The sequence below is a fragment of the Notolepis coatsorum genome (genome assembly GCF_963971535.1).
Source record: "Notolepis coatsorum genome assembly, chromosome: 3".
In the NCBI taxonomy this organism is placed as follows: domain Eukaryota; kingdom Metazoa; phylum Chordata; class Actinopteri; order Aulopiformes; family Paralepididae; genus Notolepis; species Notolepis coatsorum.
The window spans coordinates 96,363,271-96,385,565 of record NC_140167.1 but is presented as its reverse complement, the minus strand read 5'-3'; the positions used below and the strand labels follow the sequence as shown (position 1 = coordinate 96,385,565).

The 22,295-nt window shown below is 46.1% G+C and overlaps 1 protein-coding gene across 1 annotated transcript in view; it reads left to right on the top strand.

The window, feature by feature from the left end:
• Positions 1-22,295, top strand: part of obscna (obscurin, cytoskeletal calmodulin and titin-interacting RhoGEF a) — a gene marked incomplete at its 5' end in the record, with an annotated part of 182,792 nt that overhangs the window by 30,654 nt on the left and 129,843 nt on the right. The window contains 10 exons of the mRNA XM_084311315.1: positions 647-913; positions 6,377-6,646; positions 13,197-13,463; positions 14,236-14,502; positions 17,190-17,462; positions 17,611-17,874; positions 18,522-18,788; positions 19,341-19,607; positions 20,573-20,848; positions 21,734-22,000. Of these exons, the coding sequence (XP_084167441.1) occupies positions 647-913; positions 6,377-6,646; positions 13,197-13,463; positions 14,236-14,502; positions 17,190-17,462; positions 17,611-17,874; positions 18,522-18,788; positions 19,341-19,607; positions 20,573-20,848; positions 21,734-22,000 (2,685 nt within the window). The remainder of the gene's footprint in view (positions 1-646; positions 914-6,376; positions 6,647-13,196; positions 13,464-14,235; positions 14,503-17,189; positions 17,463-17,610; positions 17,875-18,521; positions 18,789-19,340; positions 19,608-20,572; positions 20,849-21,733; positions 22,001-22,295) is intronic.

Genomic DNA, 22,295 nt, shown 5'->3' with positions numbered 1-22,295 from the left:
AGACTAAGCGTCTGTCTACCACCGCAGATACAGTGGGATCGAATCCGGCTGTCGCGGTACCTCCGGCTTGGCCGGTCGTCCATACTGACACAATTGGCAGTGTCAGCGGCTGGAAAGCCGGTGGGGTGGGTCCTGGTCGTTGTAAACAGCGACTCCTACAGGTCGGTCAGGGCGCCTGCACAGCGAGGGAGGGAACTGGGGGAGGTAGTGTGATCCTCCCATGCGTTACACTTCCCCAGTGAGAGTCCTCGCTGCCAGGTGAAAAGAGGCTGCTGGCTGACTCTGCATGTATCGGAGGAAGCATGTGATAGACTTCAGGGCTCCCTAGACCGGCAAGTGGGGGGAAAATGCACGCAATGACCAGGAAGGGGAGGGGGGAATTGGCATAACGACTAATTGGGATGGGAGAAAAATACAGAAAAAGTTGATAATGGTAGTGATAGAACGCTTTGTGCAAAAATGGAAAGCTTGCCAATGTTCATGATGCAGAATTATTACAATAGCCGATAATACATTTTCCCAATGATAAATCCCTACAAGGGTGGACCGCGCGGGAAACTAAAGTGACGTCAGACTACATACACCTCCCTATTGAGAGGCATAAAGGCGTTTCTGAGATGTCTGTCCTACACATCTCCTCCATCAGAGCGACCAGCGGTGTTCCTCAGGTCCCTGGAGGACGTGGTCGGAGAAGAGCGAGGGAAGGTGTGTCTGCAGTGTGAAGCCTCCAAGGAGACGGTGACCCCCGTCTGGAGGAAGGATGGTGCGGTCCTGATCCCCAGCGACCAACTGGAGCTGGTCCAGCACGGGAAGTCCATGGCCCTCATCGTCCATTTCCTGAGCAAGGACGACGCTGGACAGTACACCTGCGACCTGGGCACCAGCCAGTCCAAGGCTAGAGTCATTGTACATGGTGGGTAGACCTGGGCAGTGGGCACCAGCCAGTCCAAGGCTAGAGTCATTGTACATGGTGGGTAGACCTGGGCACCAGCCAGTCCAAGGCTAGAGTCATTGTACATGGTGGGTAGACCTGGGCACCAGCCAGTCCAAGGCTAGAGTCATTGTACATGGTGGGTAGACCTGGGCACCAGCCAGTCCAAGGCTAGAGTCATTGTACATGGTGGGTAGACCTGGGCAGTGGGCACCAGCCAGTCCAAGGCTAGAGTCATTGTACATGGTGGGTAGACCTGGGCAGTGGGCACCAGCCAGTCCAAGGCTAGAGTCATTGTACATGGTGGGTAGACCTGGGCAGTGGGCACCAGCCAGTCCAAGGCTAGAGTCACTGTACATGGTGGGTAGACCTGGGCAGTGGGCACCAACCAGTCCAAGGCTAGAGTCATTGTACATGGTGGGTAGACCTGGGCAGTGGGCACCAGCCAGTCCAAGGCTAGAGTCACTGTACATGGTGGGTAGACCTGGGCAGTGGGCACCAGCCAGTCCAAGGCTAGAGTCATTGTACATGGTGGGTAGACCTGGGCAGTGGGCACCAGCCAGTCCAAGGCTAGAGTCATTGTACATGGTGGGTAGACCTGGGCACCAGCCAGTCCAAGGCTAGAGTCATTGTACATGGTGGGTAGACCTGGGCACCAGCCAGTCCAAGGCTAGAGTCATTGTACATGGTGGGTAGACCTGGGCACCAGCCAGTCCAAGGCTAGAGTCATTGTACATGGTGGGTAGACCTGGGCACCAGCCAGTCCAAGGCTAGAGTCACTGTACATGGTGGGTAGACCTGGGCAGTGGGCACCAGCCAGTCCAAGGCTAGAGTCATTGTACATGGTGGGTAGACCTGGGCAGTGGGCACCAGCCAGTCCAAGGCTAGAGTCACTGTACATGGTGGGTAGACCTGGGCACCAGCCAGTCCAAGGCTAGAGTCATTGTACATGGTGGGTAGACCTGGGCACCAGCCAGTCCAAGGCTAGAGTCACTGTACATGGTGGGTAGACCTGGGCAGTGGGCACCAGCCAGTCCAAGGCTAGAGTCATTGTACATGGTGGGTAGACCTGGGCAGTGGGCACCAGCCAGTCCAAGGCTAGAGTCATTGTACATGGTGGGTAGACCTGGGCAGTGGGCACCAGCCAGTCCAAGGCTAGAGTCACTGTACATGGTGGGTAGTAGTCAGCCAGTCCAAGGCTAGAGTCACTGTACATGGTGGGTAGTAGTCAGCCAGTCCAAGGCTAGAGTCACTGTACATGGTGGGTATAGTAGGCAAAGTCAAAGTTATGTTTATTGTAATTTTTCCATTGACATGGAAGCACGAGATACAGGTCTCGGGTCTTGGTTATAGCCATTTGATACGAGATAAGCTAGAATAAATACTCAAATAAATACTGATCCTCATGACAGACACACAAACTGATTCCAGTAAAAACGAATCATTCAATAAAAACAACTAATTTGATTCAATAGAAAACGAATCCATTCATAATAAAAACCTAGTCTAATTCAGTAAAAACTGATTTAATTCAATACGACTAATATGATTCACTGATTAAAAGAGATGGGTGCTACGGTGCCGTGTGCAGAGGCAGCATGGCAGTGATGAGCTGCGATGAACTGTTCCGTCGTCTCACAGCATCCGGGAAGAAGTAGGACACATGGGGGTTGTCTTCTGTCCTGTAGGAGTAGTTCTACAAAATATAGCTGCATGCAGCCATTGCAGCGGTCCAAGCATTGGGTATATGGGGCATATGGGACACTGAAGCTTAAGCATTATGGTATTATGCATTGGGCATTGGACCTTATGCATTTGGGCATTACGCACTATGTCATTGCACATTGGAAGAAGCTTCTATCCCCAGGCCATCAGGCTGCTAAACGAACAATAAACACTATGCAACAACCATCAAATGCACACAGCACACACACCCACACGCACACACTCACTTAAACAAACAACACACTGCAGCACCCACTCTCCACACTTTAGATCACACAAACACACTTTATATTTATTGATAAAGGATTTGCACTACAACTCGTACACCTACTGTAAATTGTACCTAAATTGCACCTCATCCCATTTCTGCCTTGCACTATATAGTATTGTATATTAGTACACTGCATAGTATATTGTATATTATATGGTAACTCAGTTACGTCTATTCTGCATCGAACATTGTACATATGTCTATACTGAACACTGTGACCTCATTTTTTTTTACTTCTAATTTACATGCTATACTATGTTATTTTATTTCATACTTATCTTGTCTTGCACAGTCTCTGGACCGTAACAGTAAGAAGCATTTTGTATAAAAGTATTCTGTACTTCTGTATGACAACTATTAAAGAAACTTGAAACTTGAAACTTGAAACTTGGCGTTATGCTGCCACTAGAGGAAAGATCAGTGGCATTATGCTGCCACTAGAGGAAAGATGGTTGGCATTATGCTGCCACTAGAGGAAAGATCAGTGGCATTATGCTGCCACTAGAGGAAAGATGGTTGGCATTATGCTGCGCCTGCCACTAGAGGAAAGATCAGTGGCATTATGCTGCCACTAGAGGAAAGATGGTTGGCGTTATGCTGCCACTAGAGGAAAGATCAGTGACATTATGCTGCCACTAGAGGAAAGATGGTTGACATTATGCTGCCACTAGAGGAAAGATGGTTGGCATTATGCTGCCACTAGAGGAAAGATCAGTGGCATTATGCTGCCACTAGAGGAAAGATGGTTGATATTATGCTGCGCCTGCCTCTAGAGGAAAGATCAGTGGCATTATGCTGCCACTAGAGGAAAGATCAGTGGCATTATGCTGCCACTAGAGGAAAGATCAGTGGCATTATGCTGCCACTAGAGGAAAGATGGTTGGCGTTATGCTGCGCCTGCCACTAGAGGAAAGATGGTTGGCATTATGCTGCCACTAGAGGAAAGATCAGTGGCATTATGCTGCCACTAGAGGAAAGATGGTTGGCGTTATGCTGCCACTAGAGGAAAGATGGTTGACATTATGCTGCCACTAGAGGAAGGATGGTTGGCGTTATGCTGCCACTAGAGGAAAGATCAGTGGCATTATGCTGCCACTAGAGGAAAGATGGTTGGCATTATGCTGCCACTAGAGGAAAGATCAGTGGCATTATGGTGCCACTAGAGGAAAGCTGGTTGGCATTATGCTGCCACTAGAGGAAAGATGGTTGGCATTATGCTGCCACTAGAGGAAAGATGGTTGGCATTATGCTGCCTCTAGAGGAAAGAAGGTTGGCATTATGCTGCCTCTAGAGGAAAGATCAGTGACATTATGCTGCCACTAGAGGAAAGATGGTTGGCGTTATGCTTCCACTAGGGGAAAGATGGTTGGTGTTATGCTGCCACTAAAGGAAAGATGGTTGGCATTATGCTGCCACTAGAGGAAAGATGGTTGGCATTATGCTGCCACTAGAGGAAAGATGGTTGGCATTATGCTGCCACTAGAGGAAAGATGGTTGGCGTTATGCTGCCACTAGAGGAAAGATGGTTGGCGTTATGCTGCCACTAGAGGAAAGATCAAGATATCTTGAGCCTGGGCGGCTGGGTAGCGCAGTGGACTAAGCGCCTGCCTACCACCGCAGAGACACTGGTATCGAATCCAGCTGTCAGCGGCGGTACCTCCGGCTTGGTCTGTCGTCCATACTAACCAATTGGCAGTGTTAGCGGGTGGGAAGCCGGCAGCATGTGTATCCTGGTCGTTCTAAACAGCGACTCCTACAGGTCGGTCGGGGCGCCTGCTCAGCGAGGAAGGGAACTGGGGGAAGTAGTGTGAGCCTCCCACACGTTACGCTCCCCCAGTGAGAGTCCTCGCTGTCAGGTGAAAAGAAGCGGCTGGCTGACTCCACATGTATCGGAGGGGACATGTAATAGTATCTATCAACCCTCCCTAGACCGGCAAGTGGGGGGGGGCAAATGCACGCAACGACCAGGAAAGGGAGGGGGGAATTGGCATAACGATTAAATTGGGGATGGGAGAAAAATACAGAAAAAGGAGGAGAAAAAGTAGATAAAAAAAAAGATATCTTGAGCCTGATGGTGGTGCTAGAGAAAATGTAGTGGAATGACTCAAATCAACAGGGATCCTCTAGGGATCATGAATGTTCACAGCTGACTTTGTGACTATGACCAACGTAATCATTTGAAAACTGAACGCTTGGCCTGGTGGTGGTGCTCTAGAGGTAAGGTCATGGGTTCACCATGAACATGTGTTTCTTCTTCTTGAGGTTGTGAAGGTGCACAGCAAATTGTATGGCAATCCGGCCATTACTTTTCAAGATATCTTTTTCTCAGTTTGGCCTGATGGTGGCGCTAGTGGAAAAGTGATGGAGGGATTTAAAAAACCTACATGTTAAACTTGCCAGTGTGGAATGTTCTGTGTGAGGTGGATATTGTATTTGTATGGTTTTCAGTCATCAGATAGATGTCAGATGTACTACGTAGCATATTACTGGATTAGCATTCATGGTTATCAGAGGCTTCATGGTTTTATAGGCCAGACTACAGGTGCATTCAATTCAACAATCAGTGGTTCTTGAATGAATGACAGCCAAACCTTAGAGCAATCAGCACTCTCTCTGAAAACCCCCACATCTAGCACATTTAGATTTTTTTTTTACAGACTTCATAACTGACCATAGGTACAGTACCAGTGTACGGAGGTTTCATCTCATTCTGGCGGACAACCTCAGAAGGTTACATACCTCTAGCACATACCATTGACTTGTAATGAATTTTCAAACATTTTAACTTTACGTTTGTCAAAGTTCGAGATGTTTGTCGACATATAAAACATATACATATAAAAATTCCTTTCTTTGATTTGTGTAAGCTCCTTATGCTGTCTGATAACTTACTTTGGTGTTGATAGGACAACTATTTAAAAGGCCATAGGGAGAAAACTGGTTAGCGTAAAATGCAAAATGGTGGCTATTCAGTATGGCAGACATGGGTGGGTGGACATGAAGCAACGTTGTGGAGCACGTTCAGCTGCATTATGTGCATTCAGTTCCGTGTCCGCTGGACCTGAGGTGTGTGAGTTATGGCCTTTTGTTATTACAGCGCCACCATCTGGCCGACATGGGTGCGTGGCCTTGCCTGAGTAGTGGGGGGCCATAGGAACCAACCTGCCAAATGTGGTTTCTCTGGCACTTTATGACGGTTTATGAGCTGCACACACAGACAAAATACAATACTCCTTACAAATACAATAGGGTTCCAGCATTCGCTGCTTGGACCTCTAATAACGATTCTACATGTTCCTAACGCCATCTCTCCAAATGCATTTTTAAAACTCCCCTTGTGTTTTGTCCATTATTTGTGATTAGTAGTAGTAGGGCCCCTGGTGATGCAATTCGATGTGAGTTACAACTTTATGATGAGCTTTAAAAAGCCGACTTGCTTGCCTTCGCAGACCTTCACATCGCCATAGCTCAGCGTTTGAAGACACTCTCTATCCTGGAGGGTGAGAGCTGCTCTTTCGTGTGTCTCCTGTCTCACGACGTCCTCCACCAGCCGTCCTGGACCATCAACGGACAGCCGGTGGCCGGTAACAGCCGTGTCCAGGTGGTCAGCGACGCTCGCAAGCACATGATGACCGTCAGGGAGGCCGTCCTGTCTGACGCCGGGGACATCGTCTTCACCATCCAAGACCTCAGCTGTAGGACGATGCTCTTCGTTAAAGGTAATATATCTGGATCTCGTTCATCTCATTGTCCTCTATATCGGCGGTTCCCAAACTTCTATTTCTCACCCCTTTTTCCCTCCGTCCCTCAACCTTAAACCCCAACATTGAGCAACATTCTGATTAATTTGTACTGACTTATTAAAAAATTCTACTGACCTGACATCATGCTAGAAGGGGTATAATATATCATCTATGGCACAATGAAATCTAATGAGAGGTATGTGGCTGGTTGAAGTTTTCAACCAGCAGATCTATTCTGGGCTTGGTTTTTGAAAGTGCTATTCTGAGGTCATGCTGAGCATTTAGTCTGTTTCTGTATTTGTTTTTCAGGTATGCTAGAGTAGAAAACCCAGATTCACATAAGTATGTGGTGCCAAACTGAATCAACACATCTACAGCTTTTTTATTTAAAAAAAATAAATACAATTTTCTTTTTTATTTAAATATATATATATATATATTTTTTTTATTGGCGACCCAATAAAAACGGGTCTGCGACCCATTTTGGGTTGCGACCCTACCTTTGGGAAACGCTGCTCTATAGGCCAAGGTAGGCTGGCTGTCTTTGTCTGCTCGTAGGCTTCTGCATTGGTTTACCTTTATTTATAAAGCATGTAGGCCTATTGGTCCGTTACCTTTATACCTCAGTACATATCTCACTATCTCCGATAATCTATTTTACAGCTTGCGATCTCAGGATTATCTTTATGCCTCAGTCAGACCCCAGAACTCACACTGAGTTGGGGAAGAGGGCTTTCATTGTACTCCGCTCCCCTACTTGGAACAGACTTCAAAACCCTCTGAAGCTACAGGCCCTCGTCACCTTGCCTGATTTTAAAGATCATGCCACAGACCTTGCAACGTCTGAATTGGGAGTTTGCAAATGCATGAATACATCCTGCTGATGCTACTGTACATGTTACTAATAGTTAAGGACATGGTGGCGCTTGCTCTTTTATCCTTTTATCTTTTTTTTATCTTTTATCTGTCTGTGTTGTTTTGTCCTGTATGTTGTAACTTTTTTTTTTTTTTATTGAATTTTTTCATTTAAGAATACCAACAAGTATATTTCACATAAATTCAATTCACATCAGTTCCCATTTTATATTTTATTTTACCCCCCCCCCCCATAACACAAAAACAGAGAGAGACAAAAGAATTTTAAAATAAAAAAGACACACCACTTCCACATTCAAGCTTGTAACATAAGTCAAGGATTCTTTAGGTTGCATTCATCAACAAAGTGAACGTAAATGCTTAAGGCTGCATAATAAACTACAACAATCATCAAACAACTAGGTTAGCAGGTAAAGTTACAAGTCCTCCAACATGGTTCAGGACAGGATCCCGGATGGACAGAAATCTGTCTTTAGTAGTAGTAGTGTCTAAGTGAGTATTTAATCTTCTCTATAGATGAATGAATTGCACAAGATCGCTCAACCATACCGAAGCTTTTGGTGGGTGTTTTGATTTCCACTGCAGTAAGATTCTCCTGCGTGCAAGTAAAGTTGCAAAGGCATTTATATTTGTATCTTAGGGCCCTCTCCAACTGTTATGCCGAATATGGCTGTGAGGGAGTTAGGCTGGAGGTCGATATCAAGGGTCTCTGAGAGAGTTCCAAAGATAGCAGACCAGACGTTAAATAGAGACGGACTACAACACCAAAACATGTGAGATAAATTGGCCAGGGTGTTATCATGACATCTATCACAGCTAGCATCTGGAAGGGAATATATATCCTCACCAGTCTAGATTTGGAAAAGTGAGCATGATGATGCGGCCGCAACGAACGGCTGCCTGTCTGTGCGCTCCGTCGAGACTGTGCTTACTTTTGTTAATATTTATAGTTTTTAGAGTTTTGTTTGTACCAACTGTTGGTGCATTTAATGTATATGACCGTCAGTCACTCATAGACATTGGATTACGGGAAACTTACCAACTGGATTACTCACTGGACCAGCTTTCCGAACCGCAACAATGGCCTGAAGAAATTCTCCGGAGATTAGGACCAGATCCTTTGTTCCTTGATCCCAGGAAAAGAGGACCCAGACGACGAGGAAAGAGAGCTGGAGTCCGTAACAGGCTGAGAACCAGGCGGCACAGGACACCACTACCCAGTATATTGCTAGCCAATGTACAATCAATTGACAATAAACTGGATGACATCCGAGCAAGGATTCAATATCAAAGAGACGTTAGGGACTGCAACGTTCTCTGCTTCACTGAAACGTGGCTCACGCCGGAGGTCCCAGACCACGCAATTCAACCGGCCGATCACTTCTTTATCCATCGCAAGGATCGGACATCAGAGTCCGGTAAACAACGTGGAGGAGGTATTGCCTTCATGTTTAACAAAAATTGGAGCGATCCAACTAACGTGAAGGAATTATCCAACCACTGCTCCCCAGAACTGGAATATATAACCATCAAGTGTCGTCCTTTCTTCCTCCCGAGGGAGTTAACGGCGATCATCCTGATCGGAGTGTATATTCCACCGCAAGCCAGCAATAACGCCGCGCTCTCCAGACTCCACGACGAGGTAAATAGAATACAAGTGGCGAACGTTAACGCCGCCATTTTGGTGCTGGGCGATTTCAACAGCGCCAATCTGAGAAAGGTATTACCTGACTTCTATCAGCATGTGACTTGCAACACCAGAGGCGGTAACATCCTAGATCACTGTTACACGCAATTTAAAGGTGGCTACAAGGCTCATTCTGATAGTGGCTTTGGTAAATCAGATCACGCGTCAATCTTTCTTTCACCAAAGTACAAACAGAGAATTAAAAGTACTCCTGTAGTCTCGCGAGAGGTGCAGAAATGGGATTTGACGTCAGAGGAGACGCTCCGGTCTGTGTTTCACTGCACAGACTGGAATGTGTTCCGCGACACAGATAACATTAATGTCTACACGGAGACAGTGCTGGACTATGTTTGTACTAGGGTGGAAGAAACAATCCCCACTACCACAATGAGAGTTTACCCAAATCAAAAACCCTGGGTAGACAAATCCGTCCGTGAAGCTCTGAGAGAGCGCACCAAAGCATAAAACGACGGCCTAGTGGCAGGCAACATGAATGACCACAAGGTGGCGCGATACAACGTAAGGAGGACAGTGTCAGAGGCCAAACGGCGCTACAGGGATAAAATTGAACTCCAGTTTGAACAAGCTGACTCTAGAGCTATGTGGCAGGGGCTCAAAACGATGACAGACTACAAAGGCGCCTCCCTCAAACTGAACAGTGACATCTCCTTAGCAAATGACCTCAATACCTTCTATGCGAGGTTTGATGCTGGTAATAACAACACCAGCTCACAAGCCACGGCAATGGGGGGGGGGGGGGTCGGCTGCTGATGGAGGCGCAGTGTTCAGGGTAACAGAGCATGAGGTGAGGCGGACCTTTAAAAAAGTGAATATCAGGAAGGCAGCAGGTCCGGACGGCATCCCCGGCCGCGTCCTAAAAGTCTGTGCCGACCAACTGGCCCCAGTATTCACTGACATATTTAACCTGTCCTTAGAACAGGCTGTCATCCCCACCTGCCTGAAGAAGTCCACTATTATCCCTGTACCCAAAAAATCCAAGCCTGCTTGCCTCAACGACTACCGCCCTGTAGCTCTCACCTCCATAGCCATGAAGTGCTTTGAGAAGCTAGTAAAGGGCTACATCTGCTCCTCCCTCCCCATCAACATGGACCCCCTGCAATTTGCATACCGCCCCAACAGGTCCACGGAGGACGCCATAGCCCATGTGCTGCACACAGCAGCATCACACCTGGACAAGAGGCAGGGGAACTATGTGAGAATGCTATTCATCGACTACAGCTCGGCATTCAATACCATAGTCCCCTCCATACTCATAGCCAAGCTCAGGGACCTGGGCTTGGGCTATGACCTCTGCCAGTGGGTCTTGGACTTCCTGACTGGCAGACCCCAGGTGGTGAGAGCAGGCAACTGCACCTCCTCATCCATCACCCTCAACATAGGGGCCCCCCAGGGCTGTGTTCTGAGTCCCCTCCTCTACTCCCTGTACACACACGACTGTGTGGCTCAGCGGAGTAGCAATACAATCATCAAATTTGCTGACGACACAGTGGTGGTGGGCCTGATCTCTGCCAACGACGAGAGGGCCTACCTGGAAGAGGTCAAGGTCCTGGCGGGATGGTGCCAGGAAAACAGCCTCTCCCTGAACGTCAGCAAAACAAAGGAGATGATTGTGGACTTCAGGAGGTCGGGGGTCAAGGACTACAGCCCCCTCAGCATCGACGGGGCACCGGTTGAGAGAGTCAACAGCTTTAAGTACCTCGGAGCCTACATATCCGAGGACTTGACATGGACCACACACATTGACAGTGTTGTGAAGAAGGCACGACAACGCCTCTACTTCCTCAGGCGCCTAAGGAAGTTCCAAGTCAGTCAGAAGATCCTTAAGAACTTCTACTCATGTACAATAGAGAGCATCTTGACCGGCAACATCACCTCCTGGTTTGGGAATAGCACTGCACAAGACCGAAGCAGACTACAAAGAGTGACACGTTCAGCCGAACGCACAATTGGAGGGGGGCTCCCCACCCTCCAGAACATTTACAACAAGCGTTGCACGGGCAAGGCTAAGAGAATCATTAAAGACTCCAGTCACCCGAACAACTGCCTCTTTGAACTGCTGCGGTCAGGCAAGCGATACCGGAGTCTCAAGGCGAGCACAGAAAGACTCAGAAGAAGCTTCTATCCCCAGGCCATCAGGCTGCTAAACGAACAATGAATGAACACTACACAACAACAACCACCAAACGCACATAGCACACACATCCACACGCACACACTCACTTTAAACAAACACACTGTAGCACCCACTCCACACACTTTATAGCACACACCCACTTTAAACAAACACACTGTAGCACCCACTCCCCACACTTTATATTTATTGATGAAGGATTGCACTACAACTCGTACACCTTACTGTAAATTGTACCTAAAATTGTACCTCATCCCATTTCTGCTTTGCACTAGATAGTACTGTACATTAGTACACTGCATAGTATTGTATATTATATGGTAACTCAGAACATTGTACATATGTCTATACCGAACACTGTGACCTCATTTTTCTTCTTCTAAATTACATGCTATATTATGTTATTTGATACTATCTTGTCTAGCACAGTCTCTGGAGCGTAACAGTAAGAAGCATTTTGTATGAAAGTATTCTGTACTTCTGTATGACAACTATTAAAGAACTTGAACTTGAACTTGATGCAACACTTTAAATTGTATTATATTTAATCAGAATTTGAATTTGAATTTATTCACACACGATACAATACATATCCTCATGGTGAGAACATCATCATCAAAATTGTGTGCGTGTGCCAAGTCTCCCAAGAAGCTATTTAAAGCTTTTGGAGGGAGCCTGATCACAAACAAAAGGCCTCCAAATATAGACGACATACAACATGCCTACCTACTAACATACATACTACATACATACATAAATAAATACAGACAATAATATTCCCAAGTTTGGTTAATATGTAGAGATATGATTTGAGCAATTTCTCTTTCGGTGATTTTTTGAGGGTGGAGATGGATTTTGACAGTTTCAGACTCTCGTCGAGCTCGTTCCAGATCTGCGGGCCCCTGCATGCTATACTTAGGCACATTAGAGCTTTCTCCTCTTACCAAAGATAAGATGCCTATTCCTAGTGTTATGAATGTGCAGGGGACGGCAGACGGGGACAAGCTCAGACAGTCTGTGATTCATGTTATTTACAACTTGATACATCATTGAAGCATTTTGGCGGACATTAAAATCAGCAATCGTGCACAGGAGGTATTTGGCTGCATTTTTAACACATTGGCAGTCAGGTACTATAGCTGTCACAAACTGCCTTTTTTAAACAAACGTTTTGACTATTTAGATACCATAACTGTTAGATGTTTCAGTAAATATGTTCTTAAACATTCAAACAAAAAAACAAAGAAATGACTTCCAGACATGAGTCTCTTACCGCTGGGCCCGGTCACGTAATGTGACTGTACATTGTCAAGAATCAAGAATCAAGAGGTTTATTTTGTCACATACTGTACATACCAGGGCATACAGTGAAATGCGGGTGGTCATGCCCGCATTGATTGTGCAAAATACAATAATAAAATAGGCATATAAAAAAATTAAATAGATAAGACACAAGATATGCATGGTAAAAAAAGACATGCTAGGTTCCTGATAAACTGGTTCTTATATACACTACTATGCAATATACAACTTACAATGTTACCTCTTAACCCTTTCACTGCCACACGACAGCCGGTTAACCCTTTCAACTGTGACAATACAGAAGGTTAGCATCCGTGGAGTTAATGATGCTAATGATGGAGTATCGCCGTTGGTTGTGTGATAGTAAAGGGTTAACCTTCTGTCGTGTGGCAGTGAAAGGGTTAATGTATATAAACTATACAGTACCTCCTTCTTTTAAAGTGTTTCTAAAGATAATTTTTTTTTAAAGTGACATTTTGTTTAAAGTGATGGTTTTGTGCCCCCATCAGAGCGGCCGGTGCACGTGTTCAGGGACATGCTGAGCGTCAAGGCGGTGCCCGGGGAGGACGCGGAGCTGAGCTGTGAGATCACCAAGCCGGAGGCCACCATCCGCTGGCTGAAGAACGGCCACCTGATCAGGCACGGCGCCAAGTACGAGATCAGCGTGGTGAAGAATCTGGTGCGGCTGGTGGTCAAGAACGCCACGATCAGAGACTCTGGGGAGTACTGCTGCGAGGCCAACGGCATTGCCACCCGCGCCAAGCTGGAGATCAGAGGTATAGGTGGCTAGAGATGAGAAGTAAACGACATTCACCCATTCATTCACGCATTCACACACTGACGACGGAGGCAACTATGCAAGGTGACAAACCTGCTCATCAGGAGCAGTTAGGGGTTAAGTGTCTTGCTCCAGGATGCGTGAATATTTTCCCTAACGGGGTTGCACTTCCGCGTTCGGTTTGCGCGATCTGATTGGCCACTAACATTTCTGGTCATGTGACATGTGCGCCAATCGTGTGACGCCTGTTTCTATCACCGGTTAAGCTTAGGCACTCTTTCGAAGTTGGTTAAGGTTAGAGTTTGTCTTAGAGCAGGGCGATGGAACACCAGCCCTGATTCCAAACTCTAACCTTAACCAACTACGAAAGAGTCGCCTAAGCTTAACCAGTGATAAACTAGGCGTTAGGTAGTTTGCAGGCTGTTCGAGGCGGAAATAGGCGCAGAAACAGGTGTCACGCGATTGGCGCACATGTCACATTACCAGAAACGTCAGTGGCCAATCAGATCGCACAAACTCAACGCGGAAGTGCAACCCCATTAGGGAAAATATTCACGCCTCCAGGACACATAAACACGCTGCCCGGGGAGGAGCGGGAATCGAACAGGGAACCTTCCCGACTACCTCCTGAGCCACTGTCGCCACTGCTTTACTTTGATATTGCTGTGTAGTGTTAATTATCATACTATTCCATGGTATGAACTGTACCCCAGTGGTGGCTGTGATGACTTTGTGTGCCTTTATCTTACAACCTTTCTCGCCCCCTGAAGAGCTCCAGCACACGTTTGCACAGGAGCTCCGTGACGCGAGCGCAGATGAGAAGGGCAGGGTGACCCTGGGGTGCGAGACGAGGCGGCCGGCTCAGCGGGTGACCTGGTTCAAGGGCCTGGCGGAGCTGAGGGACGGCAGGAAGTACCTGATGAAGCAGAGCGGCGTGGCGCTGCTGCTGACCATCAGCGGCCTGGAGAAGAGCGACGCGGACGTGTACACCTGCGACGTCGGCACCATGCAGAGCCGCGCCCTGCTGAGCGTCCAAGGTGAGGAGGCCCCTTTCGTGACTGTGATGCACCGAGTGAATCCACAGTCACTTCCTAGCCCACAGCAAACCAGCCTATGTTGACCATGAAGGACTGGTTCTGCCCGAACCGTTCGTTATACAAGTATCACAGAGACATTTCAAAGGTAGTCACAGTTGCACGAGGGTTTCGGACAAAAATATGTGATGGTTTGAAAGCTCTCCGTTGCTAATAAACATTTTAAATATTTTTTATAAACTGGTCAACACTGCTCAAAACAGCTTTATTTCCGTATTTGGCTGCCTGGTACCCTGACCTATTGGTGAGAGAGGGGTGTGACATTAGGGCATGGTTGGGTAGTGGGTTGTGTGGCACAGAGATTGTCTAAGTCAGGGGTTCTCAAACTTTTTTATACCACGACCGCATTTTATTTAGGATTTTTATTACAGCACATGTTGTCAATATGCATTTAATTTCTTTTTGCATATTTAGCCAAAATATGTTGCCAGAACACACAGCCGGTGGGGGTACGAGTCCTGGGGGAGATCGAATCTCCGCACGCGTTACGTTCTCTCCCAGTGAAACTCCTCGATGTTGGGTGAAAAGAAGGGTCTGGCGACTTCACATGTAGTAATCTACACCCTCCCCAGACTGACAGTATAGGACAGGATGTAGTAATCTACACCGTCCCCAGACTGACAGTATAGGACAGGATGTAGTAATCTACACCCTCCCCAGACTGACAGTATAGGACAGGATGTAGTAATCTACACCCTCCCCAGACTGACAGTATAGGACAGGATGTAGTAATCTACACCCTCCCCAGACTGACAGTATAGGACAGGATGTAGTAATCTACACCCTCCCCAGACTGACAGTATAGGACAGGATGTAGTAATCTACACCCTCCCCAGACTGACAGTATAGGACAGGATGTAGTAATCTACACCCTCCCCAGGCTGACCATATAGGACAGGATGTAGTAATCTACACCGTCCCCAGACCGACAGTATAGGACAGGATGTAGTAATCTACACCGTCCCCAGACTGACCGTATAGGACAGGATGTAGTAATCTACACCGTCCCCAGACCGACAGTATAGGACAGGATGTAGTAATCTACACCGTCCCCAGACCGACAGTATAGGACAGGATGTAGTAATCTACACCGTCCCCAGACTGACAGTATAGGACAGGATGTAGTAATCTACACCCTCCCCAGACTGACAGTATAGGACAGGATGTAGTAATCTACACCGTCCCCAGACTGACCGTATAGGACAGGATGTAGTAATCTACACCCTCCCCAGACTGACAGTATAGGACAGGATGTAGTAATCTACACCCTCCCCAGACTGACAGTATAGGACAGGATGTAGTAATCTACACCGTCCCCAGACCGACAGTATAGGACAGGATGTGGTAATCTACACCGTCCCCAGACTGACAGTATAGGACAGGATGTAGTAATCTACACCCTCCCCAGACCGACAGTATAGGACAGGATGTAGTAATCTACACCCTCCCCAGACTGACAGTATAGGACAGGATGTAGTAATCTACACCCTCCCCAGACTGACAGTATAGGACAGGATGTAGTAATCTACACCCTCCCCAGACTGACCGTATAGGACAGGATGTAGTAATCTACACCCTCCCCAGACTGACAGTATAGGACAGGATGTAGTAATCTACACCCTCCCCAGACTGACAGTATAGGACAGGATGTAGTAATCTACACCCTCCCCAGACCGACAGTATAGGACAGGATGTAGTAATCTACACCCTCCCCAGACTGACAGTATAGGACAGGATGTAGTAATCTACACCCTCCCCAGACCAACAGTAGGAGCAGCGCAACGACCAGGAGGGAATTGGCATAACAACAAAATTGGGGGATGGGAAAAAAAGGGAAGGGGAAAAAAAGCGGTGTAGAATTAGATGACCGGGAGGTTGTAACAACCTGGTTATCAAGGAAAGTTAGGTGCCATATATATCTTATAATGATTCATAACGGCATGACTATCTAGGAGTGATCTCTGTACTGATCTCTGAAAAAAAAATACAAATACAAAAATATATCATACTACTTCGATTAAGGTGTAAAGTAAATAATTAAGCATTACGTTAGACCCCCCTAGGCGTGCTCTATTGAGTATAACACACGACTTCAAGTGATTTAATGCTTTTATACAATGGCCCAATTCACCCAACCTTATTGCTATACAATAAACACACAGTAATTGAAGCATAATGGAGATTTATTCACAAAACCATCCACAGAGAAAGTAGATCCAATAGTAGATCCAAGTCTGACAAAAAGTCCGCGATTTTTCTTTTGTTTCACAATGGGTCATGACAAACCAATTACATAATCCAACATATGTGTAACGACCTAACATATTCCAGTTGACTGTATCTTATTTGGAGGATTCGTTCAAAATATATTCATACTTCCATTTGTCTATCTATGGCGGACTCATTCAGACTCATTAAAAAAAAAAAAAGGTTATTCGGTTGTGGGAGGGATCTGGGGTCACGTGGAGTGTGTTATACGAAATAACAACGGCTAACTTGACTGTTTCAGCCAAGATATCTGCATGCCATTGTATAACGGGAGTTTAATGGAAACTGCTTTTGTCCTTCTCATATTCATCCACCTTCGAAACAACCAATCATTTTGAAATGTTGTGACATGTGTCACTCAGGTCAGAGGGTACTGATTGTAGACGAGCTGGAGGACGTGGAGTGTCTGGAGGGCGACACGGTCACCTTCAGGTGTCGTATCTGTCCCAGCGACTACCCTGCGGTCAAGTGGTACCTGGACGAGACCCTGCTCTACACCAACGAGCTCAATGAGATCCAGGGGATCCCAGGGGGCTACCACAGCCTCACCTTCAGGCAGCTGGCTCGCAAGGACACTGGGACCATCTCCTTTGAGGCCGGGGATAAGAGATCCTATGCCTCACTGCTGGTTAGAGGTAAGGCTCTGTACGATCAGTATCACAATCGACCATTTGTACTTTTTTTTTCAGAAAGTAGATAGACTTTGTCAAAAGCCAGATCACACACCAAAAAAAATATAAACTGCATTTCACCTCTTCACTTGACTCTCTTTGATATTTCCAGAGAGGCGTCCCACCATCATCAAGCCACTGGAAGACTGCGAGGCCATCGAAGGAGGCGGTCTGGCGCTGTCCTGCGTGACCTCTAAGCCGTGTCACATCGTGTGGTACAAAGACGGCTGCTTGATGTGGCACTCCACCAGGTACTTCGCTAGTCGCTCGGGCACCGAGGCCAGGATGACCATCCGGGAGGTGGGCAGCGGTGACGCCGGGGTGTACGAGTGCAGCGCCGGATCCGTCACCACCAGGGCCGTCGTGACTGTGAAAGGTGAGAAAGGGGACTCCAGGGTTCGCACAATGTCCTTGAAGTGCTTAAAGTGCTTGATTTTTTTTACCAAAAAAACGTCAAGGCCTGGAATTCCTTGAAAACAGCCCATTTTTTAACAAGGTGCTTAAAAGGGCCTTGGAATTCAAATCAACCATTCGCATTGAAAGTTTTGTTCATCCATGATAAACATTTTCTGAATTAAGAAATTGCATTTTTTATCTAAAGTGTAACTAATAAGACATAAATATTGGATCCAATTTTTCCCCACAAAAAAATAAACGCATTTAAAAGTGAATTGAATCCTTTTAAATGCCCTTTTAAAATGAAAAATAGTGCTTGGAAAAGTCCTTGAAAGTCCTTGAATTTCATTTGTCTGTGGGAACCCTGGGACTAAGACTAAGACTGTTAGGCTGTAGCCTGTTTTTGCTCAACATTGAAATGGTAGGGAGTTGAGGAAGATTATCTGTATCATGATGAAGAGCTTCCTACCTCCATCGCGTGTAGAAAGAGTTACGATGCCTGTCTATTTGATGGCTCCGCTGTTGATGTTTTAATCCTGTTTATCTTGGTGAAAAAGCGAAATAAAAGTGATTTACCATGTTGTTGAGGAATGCTTTCCCCGTTGTTCCTGTTTCATTCCGTTCCAGCCATCCCGGCAGAGTTCACCCAGCCTCTGCAGAGTGTGGAGGCCAAGGAGGGGGAGAGCGTGACCCTCAGCTGTGAGTATTCCCTGCCTGGGATCCTCTTCCACTGGTGGAGGGGTCTGGAGAGCCTCAGGTCTGGAGACAAGTATGTGATGAAACAGAGGAAGACGGTCATCACTCTGACCATCACGGCCCTGAAGCCGGAGGACTCTGGAGACTATGCCTGTCAGTGCAGAGACCACCGCACTATGGCAAGCCTGGCAGTCCAAGGTAAAACACACAGGCTTTCGTATACATTTATATACATATGTTTTGGGGACTGACTGTTCCGGGGGGGGGGGGGGGGGGGGGGGTTCACATGCCTTCGAGCGTCATTGTACTTTTGTACTTATTTTATGCCATTCTTAAGTCTGCACGTTTACATTGCACTACTTTCATTGTCTTTCATACCTATTCTTATGTCTGCAATTCATGCATTGTTTTTTATTCTGCCAATTTGTGTGCTGATTTTATGCCTGTGTTCATTTTATACTAGATAGTTATTAATATTTATTATTGTCATATTAAATGTCTGTAAAGTCTCGACGACATTGAAAATGAGGGTGACCTCAATTGTCTTTTCGAGAATAAATAAAGGTTGATGATGATATATCAAGTATATTATATATCCTAAAATCACCCCTATGCACACTTTATATATTATATATTTTTGATATAATTATTATTCACACGTTATATTATTATACTTTATATAATATATAAAGTGTGCATATAGGGGTAATTTTCCATATTGTTAATAAAATATTCCCTTGTGTCTTCCAGCCATACCCATTACATTCAGACAGCAGCTGAAGAACGTGCAGGCGGAGGAGGGTAACAACATAGCGCTGCGCTGTGAGCTCTCTAAACCCGGAGTACCTGTGGAGTGGAGGAGAGGAGAGCAGCCGCTGAAGAACGGAGTCAAGTATCAGATCAGGAAGAGAGAGACCGCCCTGGAACTCCTCGTCTGGAAGGCTGTACCTGAGGACAGTGGCGTCTACAGCTGTGTGTGCGCTGATCAGAAGACCTCCGCCACGGTCAAAGTCACCGGTAGGGTTTACATTTAAAGCCCAGGCAGCTCCAGTCAGTGGGGCATCATATCGTTAATCTCAGGGCCCTAGAGAGAGTGTCCCTGTTTGGGCGTATACCAGTATGTTTCCTCTCATGGATTTCAGTGCCTGTCTATGTACAGTATCTATTGTTGAACAGCAGACAAATATGTAATATAATATAGTAAATGTGTCACATCATCACACGTTTAATAATTCTTAGTATTTTAGCTCCTTCAATCTTTTTCTCCCATGATACATGGTGGAAAAAGATGAGCATAAAATGTCTCGATCTGTTATGTTCCTCATCAGGGGTGTAAAGTACTTGAGTAAATGTACTTTGTTACAATACTTAAGTACTGTTTTGGGAGATTTGTAATTTACTCAAGTATTATTAGGTTTGTATACTTGTACTTTTACTCAATTACATTTCAGAGAGAAAAAAACATATTTTTTACTCCTTACATTTAAAATGCAGACCTACAAAGTACAAATCTCGTAGGTCCAACGATTTTAATATAGTATATTTGTTTCTCTGGCCGAACTAACGTTAACGTTATTAATCCTGCGACGCACTTTATTTAAAAACAGCCAATCAAATCCCCATCAATGGAAAATGAACCCGCCCATACTCATGCTGATTGGTCCTTGCGCAAGACTAGAAAGCGGGGATCTTTGATTAAACACCTGTTATCAGAAGAATAGACAGAGTGATAAGCTACAGAAGATGGCCACAAACGATAGTGATGAAGAGGACGAAACGGAACATTTCATTGCCCCCGGGAAAAAAAGTTTTAACTTTTACTTTTTTCGTACTTAAGTATACATTTAAAAGTAGAAACTTTTTGAAGTGTGTTTTTAGCCAGATACTCTGACTTTTACTTGAGTAAGATTTTGAGATGGTATACCCATACTTTCACTTAAGTATAATTTCTGGGTACTTTTTACACCTCATCGTTCCTTAAGCCCTTGCGGTCACCTTCAAGCAGAAGATGAGGAGCGTTCTCACCGAGGAGGGCACCAGCGCCGTGCTGCGGTGTGAGCTCTCCAGACCCGGCCACGCTGTGGAGTGGACGAGGAGAGGAGGACGGGAGCCCATCGCGAGCGGAGAGAAGTACCGGATACGCCAGAGAGACGGGCTGATGATGGAGCTGAAGATCCTGGACGTGACGCCGGAGGACAGTGACATCTACACGTGCACTTGTGGAAACATAGAGACCACTGCTACTCTGACTGTGAATGGTGAGGTTTCAAATTATATTCGCATTCACTTCATTAAGTTCATTTATTTTATCTGTTGTAGCTTTTGCAACCGTTACCCAGTATGAGTAGGCTGTCTGTCCTTCTGGCCCATTGTTGTGGGCTTGGGGGCCAGACAGGGTCCCTCAGATATTTAATTTCAAACCTTTATTTAAACTCAAAAGGCAACCGAGGTTTCCCTCATTTACAGTCACGTTGAGTGTACATACAGAGTTTTAAGCAAAAAGAAAAAGGCATATAAAATCACACAGCATATAAAACCAAGACCAAGAAAAGAACATCATATTTAATGTTTCTGGCTCTAGAAAACAGCATACATTTAATTTTACTAGCATTATGAACCAATTTAGGTGGAGGGAAATAAAGTTGTAAGTTCTCATCACTTGACCCTTTCACTACCACACTACAGAAGGTTAACTGTCTGTAGTGTGGTAGTGAAAGGGTTAACCTTCTGTAGTGTGGTTGTGAAAGGTTAACCGTCTGTAGTGTGGTAGTGAAAGGGTTAACCTTCTGTAGTGTGGTAGTGAAAGGGTTAACCTTCTGTAGTGTGGTTGTGAAAGGTTAACCGTCTGTAGTGTGGTAGTGAAAGGGTTAACCTTCTGTAGTGTGGTTGTGAAAGGGTTAACCTTCTGTAGTGTGGTTGTGAAAGGGTTAACCCTTTGTCGTGTGGCAGTGACAGGGTTAACCTCCTGTATTGCCGCCGTGAAAGGGTTAACCATTTAGGTAGTGCGGGTAGTGAAAGGGTTAACTGTGTATGAAAACGCATGCGACCTGTGGAACGTTAACCTTTATGCTTTAATCTGACAAAGTCATAGATGACCAATGGGTCGAGTAGTCCATCTGATGAACATCCACGTCCTCTTTTAGCTCTTCCCATCACCTTCAAGCAAAAGCTGAAGAACCTTCAGATGGAGGAAGGAAGTACTCTCACGCTGCACTGCGAGATCTCCACACCGGGCGTCCCGGTGGAGTGGAGGATGGGAGGGGATCTGCTGGAGGATGGAGAGAGGTACCAGATGAAACAGAGGAGCTCGGTTCTGGAGCTCGTAATCAGAGAGGCCCTGCCAGAGGACAGCGGGGTCTACGCCTGTGTTTGCAGAGAGCAGAAGACCAAGGCCACAGTCAAAGTCATCGGTAGGGGAGACGGCCGTAATCCTTTATGCTTTGTGGGGAACTCTCTAGGATGTTCGTCCAGAGTTTTTCTTGCTTTTTGGGAACATTGGTCCTCATTCTCGAACAGACTTAGGAAAAAGTTACAAACTAATTTCTTCCTAACTCCACTTATGATGTTCTCGGGCCGATAATTGGCATTCACGAACGGTTTCTTACCTGGGATTCGTTCTTAGCTAAGAACAGGATTTACACCTTTTCACGCGTCCGTGAATCCGGCGGGGATCTTTCTTACGTTTGTTCTCACAAAGATATTTAT